General features: G+C 43.4%; 1 protein-coding gene across 1 annotated transcript in view; it reads right to left on the minus strand.

Annotated features, from left to right (window-relative positions):
* The window catches only part of LOC144497785 (di-N-acetylchitobiase-like), a 41254-nt gene extending 28892 nt beyond the window's left edge, over positions 1-12362 (minus strand). Inside the window, exons 1-4 of the mRNA XM_078219222.1 lie at positions 12243-12362; positions 11121-11292; positions 10941-11038; positions 9892-10053 (exon numbers count right to left, since the gene is read on the minus strand). Coding sequence (XP_078075348.1) covers positions 9892-10053; positions 10941-11038; positions 11121-11292; positions 12243-12362 — 552 coding nt within the window. The remainder of the gene's footprint in view (positions 1-9891; positions 10054-10940; positions 11039-11120; positions 11293-12242) is intronic.
* Between the last annotated feature and the right edge of the window lie 559 nt (positions 12363-12921).

A 12921-nucleotide genomic window follows, 5' to 3' on the forward strand; every position in this document is an offset into this window, starting at 1 on the left:
TCCACAACCACTCTCTGGCTTCTTCCATTGAAAGAAGTTTAACAACACCAGGTTAAAGTCCAACAGGTTTATTTGGTAGCAAAAGCCACACAAGCTTTCGAAGCTCTAAGCCCCTTCTTCAGTTGAGTGGGAATTCTGTTCACAAACAGAGCTTATAAAGACACAGACTCAATTTACATGAATAATGGTTGGAATGCGAATACTTACAACTAATCAAGTCTTTAAGAAACAAAACAATGGGAGTGGAGAGAGCATCAAGACAGGCTAAAAAGATGTGTATTGTCTCCAGACAAGACAGCCAGTGAAACTCAATGGTTCTTCCATTGAGCCAGTGTCTAATCCAATTTACTACCTCCCCATGTATACCCAGCGACCGAACCTTCCTAACTAACCTCCCATGAGGGACTTGTCAAAGGCTTGCTGAAATCCAGGTAGACAACTTCCCTTCATCAACTTTCCTGGTAACCTCCTCAGGGATCGGTGTTGGGTCCATTGTTGTTTGTCATCTGTATCAATGATCTGGATGATAATGTGGTAAATTGGATCAGCAAATTTGCTGATGATACAAAGATTGGAGGTGTAGTGGATAGTGAGGAAGGTTTTCAAAGCTTGCAGAGAGATTTGGACCAACTAGAAAAATGGGCTGAAAAATGGCAAATGGAATTTAGCGCAGACAAGTGTGAGATATTGCACTTTGGAAGGAAAAACCAAAGTAGAACGTACAGGGTAAATGGTAGGACTCTGAAGAATGCAGTTGAACAGAGGGATCTGGGAATACAGGTACAGAATTCCCTAAAAGTGACGTCACAGGTGGATAGGGTTGTAAAGAGTGCCTTTGGTACATTGGCCTTTATAAACCGGAGTATTGAGTATAAAAGTTGGAATGTTATGGTAAGATAGTATAAGGCATTGGTGAGGCCGGATTTAGAGTATTGTGTACAGTTTTGGTCACCTAGTTATGGGAAGGATGTAAATAAGGTTGAAAGAGTGCAGAGAAGGTTCACAAGGATGTTGCCAGGACTTAAGAAGCTGAGTTACAGAGAGAGATTGAATAGGTTGGGACTTTATTCCCTGGAGCGTAGAAGAATGAGGGGAGATTTGATAGAGGTGTATAAGATTTTGATGGGTATAGAGTGAATGCAAGCAGGCTTTTCCCACTGAGGCTAGGGGGAAAAAAACCAGAGGGCATGGGTTAAGGGTGAAAGGAGAAAAGTTTAAAGGGAATATTAGGGGGGGCTTCTTCACGCAGAGAGTGGTGGGAGTGTGGAATGAGCTGCCGGATAAAGTGGTAAATGCGGGGTCACTTTTAACATTTAAGAAAAACTTGGACGGGTTCATGGATGAGAGGGGTGTGGAGGGATATGGTCCAAGTGCAGGCAAGTGGTATTAGGCAAAGAATGGTTCAGCACAGACAAGAAGGGCCAAAAGACCTGTTTCTGAGCTGTAATTTTCTATGGTTCTATGGTAAACTTGCCATCCCAGGAATCAGCCTGGTAAACCTTCGCTGTACTCCCTCTATAGCATGGACATCCTTCCTCAGATAAGGACACCAAAATTGCACACAATACTCCAGGTGTGGCCTCACCAGTGCCCTATACAATCGCAGCAAAACATCCCTATCCCTGTACTCAAATCCTCTCACTATGAAGGCCAACATACCATTTGCCTTTTTTACTGCCTACTGTAGCTGTCGCTTACTTTCAGCGACTGATGCACGGGGACAACAAGGTCTCATTGAGTATCCACCTCTTTCAATTTACACCCATTGAAGTAATAATCCGTCTCCCTATTATTGTTACCAAAGTGGATAACCTCACATTTATCCACATTATACTGCATCTATCATGCAGATGCCCACACACTCAGCCTGTCCAAATCATGCTGAAACATCTCTGTATCCTCCTCATAGCTCACCCTCGCACCCAACTTTGTATCATCTGCAAATTTGGAGATAATACATTCAGTTCCCTCTTCCAAATCATTAATATATAATGTGAACAGTTGAGGTCCTAGCACAGATCCCTGCGGAACCCCACTAGTCACTGACTGCCAATCAGAAAAAGACCCATTTATGCGAACTCTTTGCTTCCTATCTGCTAACCAGCTTTCTATCCATCTCAAGACATTATCTGCAATCGCATGTGCTTTAACTTTACATAGTAGTCTGTTATGTGAGACTTTGTTGAAAGCATCCTGAAAGTCTAAATAAACCACGTCCACTGGTTCTCCTCGGTCAACTCTACTAGTTACATCCTCAAAAATTTCCAATAGATTTGTCAAGCATGATTCACTTTTGTAAATCTATGCTGACTTTGTCTGACTATACTATTGTTTTCCAAATGTCAAGTTATGAAATCCTGAATAATGCACTCTAGCAACTTCCCCAGTACCAACATTAGGCTCACTGTCTATAGTTCCCTGTTTTCTCTCTACCTCCCTTTTTTAATAGCGTGTTTATATTAGCTACCCTCCAATCTGTAGGAACTATTCCAGAATCCAAAGAATTTTGGAAGATAACCACCAATGGATCTACTATTTCCAGGGCCACTTCCTTAACTACTCTGGGATGAAGATTATCAGGAGATTTATCCACCTTCAATCCCATCAATTTCCCCAAAACCATTTGTCTGCTAATGCTGCTTTCATTCAGCACTTTCTCTCAGCACTTCTGGCCCATTAGTCATGTCTTCCTTTATGAAGACTGAAGCAAAGTCCAAATTCAATTCCTCAGCCATTTCCTTATTCCCCGTTATGAATTCTCCTGTTTCTGACTGTAAGGGGCCTACATTTGTTTTTGTCAATCTTTTTCGCTTTACGTATCTATAGAAACTTTTACAGTCAGTTTTATGTTCCCTGCTAGCTTACTTTCATACTCCATTTTTCCTTTCTTAATCAATTCCCTTTGTCCTCCTTTGCTGAATTTTAAACTGCTCCCAATCCTCAGGCCTATTGCTTTTTCTTGCCAATTTGTATGTTTTTTCCTTGAATCTGATACTATCTCTAATTTCCTTTGTAAGCCATTGTTGGCCACAATTCCCTCACCCCTCTTGCGCCAAACAGGGACAAACAACTTCTGGAGTTCATCTATTAGTTCTTTAAATGTCTGCTATTGCCTGTCCACTGTCTTTCCTTTCAGTAATGTTTCCCAGTCCGTCATGGCCAATTCATGCTTCATACCATCATAGTTACCTTTATTGACATTCAGGACACTGGTCTCAGAAGCAACTACATCATTATCCACCTTGACAAAGAATTCTGCCATATTATGGTCACTCGTCGCCAAGGGTTCTCTCACAACTAGATTGTCAACTAATCCCTTCCCAGTCCAAGATGGCCTGATCCCTTGTTGGTTCCTCAATGTATTGCTCCAGAAAACCATCCCGTATACACTATACACTGTGACTAATTTGACTCTCCCAATCTATATGCAGATTAAAGCCGTCTATAATCACAGATGTTCCTTTAACACATGCATCTCTGATTCTCTGTCTAATGCTTTTCCCAACATTACCACAACAGTTTGCTGGTCTGTACACCACCCCATCAATGTTTTTCACCTCTTGTTGTTTCTTACCTCGGCCCATACAGATTCCACATCATCTATGGTAATGTCTTTGCTCAATAGTGTATTAAAATCATCTTTAATCAACAATGCAACTCCACCACTTTTCTTTCTATCTATCCTTCCTAAACATTGAATAGCCCTCAACGTTTATTTCCCATCCTTGTTCACCTTGGAGCCATGTCTCCATAATGCCATGACCTCTGTCTTATAACCCTCCCACTTCAGGACACCATGATGCTGTTCAGTGACATCCTGGACCCTGGAGGAGGCAACACACTATTCTGGAGTCACGATGTATAAAAATGCTATCAACTTACCTTCCTTAAGCTAACATTACATCCTTTTCCCTACTTACTTACATTACTGTATTATAATAACCATGTTATCACTTATTTCAATTGTTTTCCAGTTAGTCCCTTCTTCCAACAAAAATATATCTCTCTCCACCCTTAGCCTAAGTCTCACTCTTAAAAAATGCCACTCTCACTGCTTCGTGCACTCTCTCTTGTGCTAATAAATCTAGTCCTTACAAACTATAGACCACAAAATAAAGACCTTAAAAACTATAAGTGAAGCAGTCTGGGAAGAGTGTCCTCACAGTCAGCACTGCAGTGAAACAGTCTGGGAAAACTAATAGTAAATACTTACATGACCAGACACAACCAATCAGCTGCTTCCACTTGTCCAATATCACTTGAACTCTGACGTCAAGGAGCTCAAAATTACAAACAAGCACTCAGATTTTGCACAGCTCACTCACGGGCATTCTGCAATGCCAACATTCATTCAGTTTTCAACAAGAACTGACTGCGGGGACACTCTTCCCAGACTGCTTCACTGTAATGCAGGCTGCGAAGTCACTCTTCTCAGACTGCTTCACCATAATGCTGACTGCGAGGACACTCTTCCCAGATGACTTCACTGCAGTGCTGACTGCGAGGACACTCTTCCCAGACTGCTTCACTGTAATGTTGACTGCGAGGCCACTCTTCCCAGACTAATGCTCACGAGGAATTTGGATGTGGTTGCGGTGACAGAGACTTGGTTGAAAGAGGGACAGGGGTACAAGTATTTTAGGCGAGACAGAGGAGGGGCCAAAAGAGGTGGGGGAGAAGCAGTATTAGTTGGAGAGCATATTACAGCGGTGCAGAGGAAGGACAATTCAGAGGGGCCATGTAACGAGTCACGCTGGGTGGAGCTTAGAAACAGGAAGGGCGCAGTCACTATGTTGGGGGTATACTACAGGCCCCCCAACAGCCCAAGGGAAGTGGAAGAACGGATATGTCAGGAGATACTGGATAGGTGCAGGAAAAATAGGGTTGTTGTAGTGGGAGACTTCAATTTCCCTGGTGTAGACTGGAAATCGCTGAGAGCTGGGACTCTGAATGGGGAGGAATTTGTAAAATGCGTACAGGAGGGTTCTTTGGAACAACATGTAGATAGCCCAACTAGAGAGGGGGCTATACTGGACCGAGTACTGGGGAATGAGCCCAGTCAGGTCTTCAAAGTTTCAGTAGGGGAACATGTGGCAAATAGTGACCACAATTCTGTTAGCTTTAGTATAGTGATGGAAAAGGATGAGTGGTGTCCCAAGGGTAAGGTGTTGGATTGGGGGAAGGCTAACTTTATTGGGATTAGGCAGAAATTGGCAGCTCTTGATTGGGAGAGGCTGTTTGAGGGTAAATCCACATCTGGCATGTGGGAGTCTTTTAAGGAACAGTTGTTAGGGCTGCAGGACAGGCATGTGCCTGTAAAAAAGAAGGATAGGAAAGGTAGGATTTGAGAACCGTGGATAACCAGGGAAATTGAGGGACTGGTCAAAAAGAAAAGAGAGGCGTATATTAGGTCCAGGCAGCTAAAAACGGAGGGAGCTCTGGAGGAGTACAAAGAAAGTAGGAAAGAACTCAAACGGGGAATTAGAAGGGCAAAAAGGGGTCACGAAATGTCCTTGGCAGACAGGATTAAGGAGAATCCCAAGGCATTTTATTCATACGTTAGGAACAAAAGGGTTGTCAGGGAAAAATTGGACCTCTCGGGGACAAAAGTGGGGAATTATGCTTGGAGCCCAAAGAAGTAGGGGAGATCCTAAATGAATTCTTTGCGTTGGTATTCACAAAGGAGAGGGATGTGCTGACTGGGAGTGTCTCGGAGGGGAGTGTTGACCCGTTAGAGAAAATCTCCATTACAAGGGAGGAGTGTTAGGTTTTTTAGGGAATATAAAGACTGACAAATCCCCAGGGCCTGACGGAATCTATCCCAGGCTGCTCAGGGAGACGAGAGATGAAATCGCTGGGCCTCTGACGCAAATCTTTGTCTCGTCACTGGACACAGGTGAGGTCCCAGAGGATTGGAGGATAGCTAATGTGGTTCCATTATTTAAGAAGGGTAGGAAGGATAACCCGGGTAATTATAGGCCGGTGAGCTTGACGTCCGTGGTAGGGAAGTTGTTGGAGAAGATGCTTAGAGATAGGATGTATGCGCATTTAGAAAGGAATAAACTCATTAACGATAGTCAGCATGGTTTTGTGAGAGGGAGGTCATGCCGCACTAACCTGGTGGAGTTTTTTGAAGAAGTGACTAGAATGGTTGACGAGGGAAGGGCCGTGGATGTCGTCTATATGGACTTTATTAAAGCGTTTGACAAGGTCCCTCATGGTAGTCTGGTGAAAAAGGTTGGATCTCATGGGATAAAGGGGGAGGTGGCTAGATGGGTGGAGAACTGACTTGGTCACAGAAGACAGAGGGTGGTAGTGGAAGGGTCCTTTTCCGGCTGGATGCCTGTGACTAGTGGTGTTCCGCAGGGCTCTGTATTGGGACCTCTGCTGTTTGTGATTTATATAAACGATCTGGAAGAAGGTGTAACTGGGGTGATCAGTAAGTTTGCGGACGACACAAAATTGGCAGGACTTGCAGATAGTGAGGAGCATTGTCAGAGGCTACAGAAGGATATAGATAGGCTGGAAATTTGGGCAAAGAAATGGCAGATGGAGTTCAATCCTGATAAATGCGAAGTGATGCATTTTAGTAGAAATAATGTAGGGGGGAGCTATACGATAAATGGCAGAACCATAAAGGGTCTAGATACGCAGAGGGACCTGGGTGTGCAAGTCCACAGATCCTTGAAGGTGACGTCACAGGTGGAGAAGGTGGTGAAGAAGGCATATGGCATGCTTGCCTTTATAGGACGGGGCATAGAGTATAAAAGTTGGGGTCTGATGTTGCAGATGTATAGAACGTTGGTTCGGCCGCATTTGGAATACTGCGTCCAGTTCTGGTCGCCACACTACCAGAAGGACGTGGAGGCTTTGGAGAGAGTACAGAGGAGGTTTACCAGGATGTTGCCTGGTATGGAGGGGCTTAGTTATGAGGAGAGATTGGGTAAACTGGGGTTGTTCTCCCTGGAAAGACGGAGGATGAGGGGAGACTTAATAGAGGTGTATAAAATTATGAAAGGCACAGATAGGGTGAACGGTGGGAAGCTTTTCCCCAGGTCGGTGGTGACGTTCACGAGGGGTCATAGGTTCAAGGTGAAGGGGGGGAGGTTTAACACAGATATCAGAAGGACATATTTTACACAGAGGGTGGTGGGGGCCTGGAATGCGCTTCCAAGCAAGGTGGTGGAGGCGGACACACTGGGAACGTTTAAGACTTATCTAGATAGCCACATGAACGGAGTGGGAATGGAGCGATACAAAAGAATGGTCTAGTTGGACCAGGGAGCGGCATGGTCTTGGAGGGCCGAAGGGCCTATTCCTGTGCTGTATTGTTCTTTGTTCTCTTTGTTCTTCTTCACTGCAGTGCTGACTGCGAGGAAACTCTTCCCAGGCTACTTCACTGTAATGCTGATTGCGAGGACCCTCTTCCCTGACTCTTTACTGCCTGATATTACTTGCTGCCTCAATAGCAAGGACACTCTCCACTTTGCGACGATCTTGAATATGAGGACATCATTCACAGACTGTTTAGTTGCAGTGCTAACTACGAGGACACTCTTCCCAGACTGTTTGACTGTGGCGCTGAATGCAAGGACACTTTTCTCAGAGGTGGCAGTAAACTGATTGCAATGAGATATGCAATCACACTAAACACAATGATGTGCAGCAAAACAAATCAACAATTTGTGACAGAAGGCTACAGCAGAAATTTCCTTGGGAACTCTCCTACAATGGCCCATCTCCATTGTCAGAATCTCCAATACACTTGCTGGGGTTTTCCACTATACTTCCAAAGTAGTCATGGAACAAGGGTCCACAAAAATTTTTTTAGTTCATTGTTAACAACAACAAATTTAATGAACTCATCCAGATACTGTGCGGCATGAGAACACAGGGCAGATAGAGTCATAAAGTCATAGAGTCATAGAGGTTTACAGCATGGAAACAGGCCCTTCAGCTCAACTTGTCCACACCGCCCTTTTTTTTAAAACCCCTAAGCTAATCCCAATTGTCTGCATTTGGCCCATATCCCTCTATACCCATCGTATCCATGTAATTATTTAAATGCTTTTTAAAATACAAAATTGTACCCACCTCTACTACTACCTCTGGCAGCTTGTTCCAGACATTCACCACCCTCTGTGTGAAAAAATCGCCCCTCTGGACACTTTTGTATCTCTCCCCTCTCACCTTAAACCTATGCCCTCTAGTTTTAGACTCCCCTACCTTTGGGAAAAGATATTGACTATCTAGCTGATCTGTGCCCCTCATTATTTTATAGACCTCTATAATTTTCATCCCCCGGCCTCCTACACTCCAGAGAAAAAAGTCCCAGTCTATCCAGCCTCTCCTTCTCAATCGATCCATCAAGTCCCGGTAGCATCCTAGTAAATCTTTTCTGCACTCTTTCTAGTTTAATAATATCTTTTCAATAATAGGGTGACCAGAATTGCACACAGTATTCCAAGTGTGGCCTTACCAATGTTTTGTACAACTTCCACAAGACATTCCAACTCCTGTATTCAATGTTCTGACCGATGAAACCAAGCATGCCGAATGCCTTCTTCACCACTCTGTCCACCTGTGAATCCACTTTCAAGGAGCTATGAACATGTACCCCTAGATCTCTTTGTTCTGTAACTCTCCCCAATGCCCTACCATTAACTGAGTAAGTCCTGCCCTGGTTCAATCTACCCAAAATGCATCACCTCTCATTTGTCTAAATTAAACTCCATCTGCCATTTGTCAACCCACTGGCCCAATTGATCAAGATCCCGTTGCAATCCGAGATATCTTTCTTCACTGTCCACTATGCCACCACTCTTAGTGTCATTCGCAAACTTACTAACCATGCCTCCTATATTCTCATCCAAATCATTAATATAAATGACAAATAACAGTGGACCCAGCACTGATCCCTGAGGCACACCGCTGGGTCATAGGCCTCCAGTTTGAAAAACAGTTCTCTACAACCACCCTCTGGCTTCTGTCAAGAAGCCAATTTTGTATCCATTTAGATACCTCACCCTGGATCCCGTGAGATTTAACCTTATGCAACAACCTTCCATGCGGTACCTTGTCAAAGGCCTTGCTGAAGTCCATACAGCCAACATCAACTGCACTGCCCTCATCTACCTCCTTGGTTACCCCTTCAAAAAACTGAATCAAATTTGTGAGACATGATTTTCCATTCACAAAGCCATGCTGACTGTCCCTAATCAGTACTTGCGTCTCTAAATGCTTGTAGATCCTGTCTCTCAAAATACCTTCCAACATTTTACCCAACACAGACGTAAGGCTCACTGGCCTGTAGTTCCCAGGTTTTCCCCTGCAGCCCTTTTTAAACAAAGGCACAGCATTTGCCACTCTCCAATCTTCAGGCATCTCAACCTCATGATTAAAGAGTAAATATATTCCCCAACATGGTAATAATCCGCTGTGTCTGTTTTCTCTGATTGATCGGTTTACATATTGGCTGTAGATATAAAGATTCTGAACAAAAAAAACTGACCATAGAGAAGTAATGGTGCAGAAAGAGTCCATTCAGCCAATCGTTTCTGCATTTCTCGATTTGCATTTCAGTAGCATCTTTTACAACCTCAGAATATTCCAACACATCGTGCAGTTAATGAAGTGCTTTTGAACAGAGAGGATAGACGGGAGATTAATTTAATGCTGTAAAAAACTAAACTGGTTTGGGTCCTTTGTTGTCAGCTCCCATTTTCCTATCAATTTTCCAGTTACACACATTTTCCACTGTACAAACTGAACACCCTGAACTTTGCTAAACTCCATACACAGTGAATATGGAATCATGCAACACTGCAATGTTCCCATTTAAACAAATTTAAAATGCACATGTCTCCAATGTGCTTTGATTGAGAGTCTTACCTTGTACACAAAATATGGGGATTCGGAATTACCATCCCAATGTCTGCCAGTAACAGATTTGGGCAGCAGCTGCATGACCTGTTTGTACAGAATCGGCTTCGCAACAGAAGAACTGCAACGAGATCCTCCAAAATAATGCTCTTGCAATTTGCATCTGCCAGGCTGGTAAAGAGAAGGATAACAAATAGCATTCATGAATATAGTTACTCTGTCAATATCAAAAAACAAGTAGCCCCCAACTGATCTCCCCTTGTACAGGCTATGACAGAAAAAAGTCAATGGAAAATTACAAATCTGAGATTGATTGATTATTGTTGGTTACAAGTATAAAGAATTATTGAATCAAGATTGGCAAAAGGAATTCAGATCAGCGAGCATCGAATTGATTGGCAGAAAATACTCAGAGATTGAATTTTCTATTCCAGAGCCTATATTTCTCTGATTTGATGTGTAAATGTTTGTCTTTGGGGGAAAAGATCTGAGAAATGTATGATTTGCAGTCTGGGAGAATGCATTGAAGGGAACGTCTCAGTGAAATAATGCAAAAAAAAATAGGCTCTTCCAAAATGTGATTAAACGTTCTGATTGGACAGGATATTTTATTCCTTCACAGGTGCAAGCATCATTGGCAAGGCCAGTTTTTGTTCCCATTTGTTCCTTGAACTGTGTGGCTTGCTGGGCCTTTGCAGAGAGCCTTAGGAATCAACCACATTGTTGTGGATCTGCAGGCACGTAGAGGATCTCAAATTTCCTTCCCTGAGGGACTTTAGTAAAGCAGATAGCTTTCAGAGCAATCAGAAATAGTTTAATGGTCACCATTACTGAGACCAGCTTTCAGTTCCAAATGTTACTGAATTTAAATTCTACCAGAAACCTGGGTGGGATTTGGACCCATGTCCCGAGAGTATTAGCCTCAGCCCCTGGAACACTAACCCACTGAAATTACCATCACATCACCATCACCAATTAACATGCCAGAGGGATGTATTTCAGATTAACTGAATTCACTCCCATTTCTTGTGCATTGCAAATTAATCATTTGTCCTTACCTCAAAGAGTTGCGTACAAGGATAGTCATAACCAAACCACGGAACTCCCGTTATCAGTTTTCTGGCATCAATACCCAGTCTGATGTAAGCAGCAAGACCTAAATGGACAATAATATGACTCTATTAGGTTCATATTGATATAGGCCAGAGTGCATTAATTAAAATGTTTAATGGACATACCTGCGTAAGTCTGGTGATAGGGAACACTTGCTTTTGCAAAACAATCATCCCCCATTTTTATGTTAAAATCAGAGGGCATCACGAGTAAAAAGTCACAGAATTTTGCAAGTGTCACAAAATCATAGCATCGGCCATCAGTGCAATCAGGAGACCAGGGCACGTTCATTATAACCTGAGGGCCAGAATGTCACAAATGTTAATTTAATCTCAAACCTCATCCTGAATATAACTGGTAGTCAGAGTACAGGTGTATGGTTTATTGAAGTTGTGAATTTGACAGGTTTGAAGTTCGACAGTGTTCAGGCCTGTATAGAATGGTACACAATCCATTTGGGGAATAAATTGGGCTGGACGTAACAGGATTTCAGATCCCCACCAGCTGCTTCCTGCGAGTGAGCCAGCCCCCACTCCAGCAGATTGCCCCATAGTTGTTTAATCCTTGGAGGGGTATTAATTGCTTTAAGGCAAGACTCCAGCCTTAATTTGGGCCAAAAGCACCACCTCTAAGGTCTGCTGCTCAATCAAATGGCCAGTAGATCTCCAGCGCCAGGAGCTCCAATCGGAGCTGCATCCAGTTCACAAGGACTGGAGTTACAGGAAAGGTCGGAGTGACTGACCAGGGCCAGGTCGGACAGGTGGATAACCTGGGCAAGAAGCCAATGTGTCTCAATTCAGTTGTATAACTCAGGGTTACCAGGATTGCATCACCAGGTCTGCTGAATATCCAGCAGAAGCTGATTGATTGTAAAATGTCTAATCACAGCAATTGTCCAAGCCACATTTTGAACTTATATATATATTTTATTGTATATTCTTTCACAGAATAAGCAGCGAGGGCATCATTTTCACTGGCCATCATTAATTGCCCTCAAGGACCTGATTTGACAAAGGGTCGGCTGGACTCAAAACGTCAGCCCTTTTCTCTCCTTACAGATGCTGCCAGACCTGCTGAGATTTTCCAGCATTTTTTCTTTTGCCTTCTTGAACTGCAGCATTACATATGGTGTAAGTTCACCCACAGTACTATCAGGGAGGGAGTTCCAGGATTTTGACCCAGTGACAGTGAAGGAATGACAGTAAAATTCCAAGTCAGGATAGTGAGTGTCTTGGAGAGGAACTTACAGGTGGGGGTCTGCTGCTTTTATCCTTGGTGATGTTGGGATTGGAAAGTATCATTGAAGGAGCCTTGGTGAGTTCCTGCTGTGCATCAGGTAGATGATAGGTACGGCTGCCACTGTGCATTACTAGTGGAGTATGCCGAAGGTGGTAGATGGGGTGCCAATCAAGTGGGTTGTTTTATCCCAGGTTTTGCTGAGTTTCTTAAATATTGTTGGAGTTTGTATTCCATCACACTCCTGATTTGTACTTTGTAGATGGTGCAGATATTTATATGTCTGGTTCAGTCCAGCTTCAGGTCAATGGTAACCCTTGGCTGTTGCTAGAGGGGGATTGAATGATGGTAATTGCATTGAATATCAAGAGGAGATGGTAAAATCAAGGTTGAACTTCTGTTGTTGGAGATGGTTATTATCTGGTACTTGTGTGGCATGAATGTTACTTGCCACTTGTCAGCCCAAGCCTGGATACTGTCGATGACTTGCTTCATATGGGCACTTCAGTATCTGAGGAGTCAGCATTGGTGGTGGACATTGTGCAATCATTAGCAAACATTCCCATATCTGACAATATGATGGAGGGAAGGTTACTGATGAAGATGGTCAGGCTTAGGACACTACCCTGAGGAACTCCTGAGTGAGGTCCTCGATCTGAAATTAATGATCACAAACAAACATTGTGCTGG

The sequence above is a fragment of the Mustelus asterias genome, chromosome 8 (assembly GCF_964213995.1).
Source record: "Mustelus asterias chromosome 8, sMusAst1.hap1.1, whole genome shotgun sequence".
Classification (NCBI taxonomy): Eukaryota; Metazoa; Chordata; class Chondrichthyes; order Carcharhiniformes; family Triakidae; genus Mustelus; species Mustelus asterias.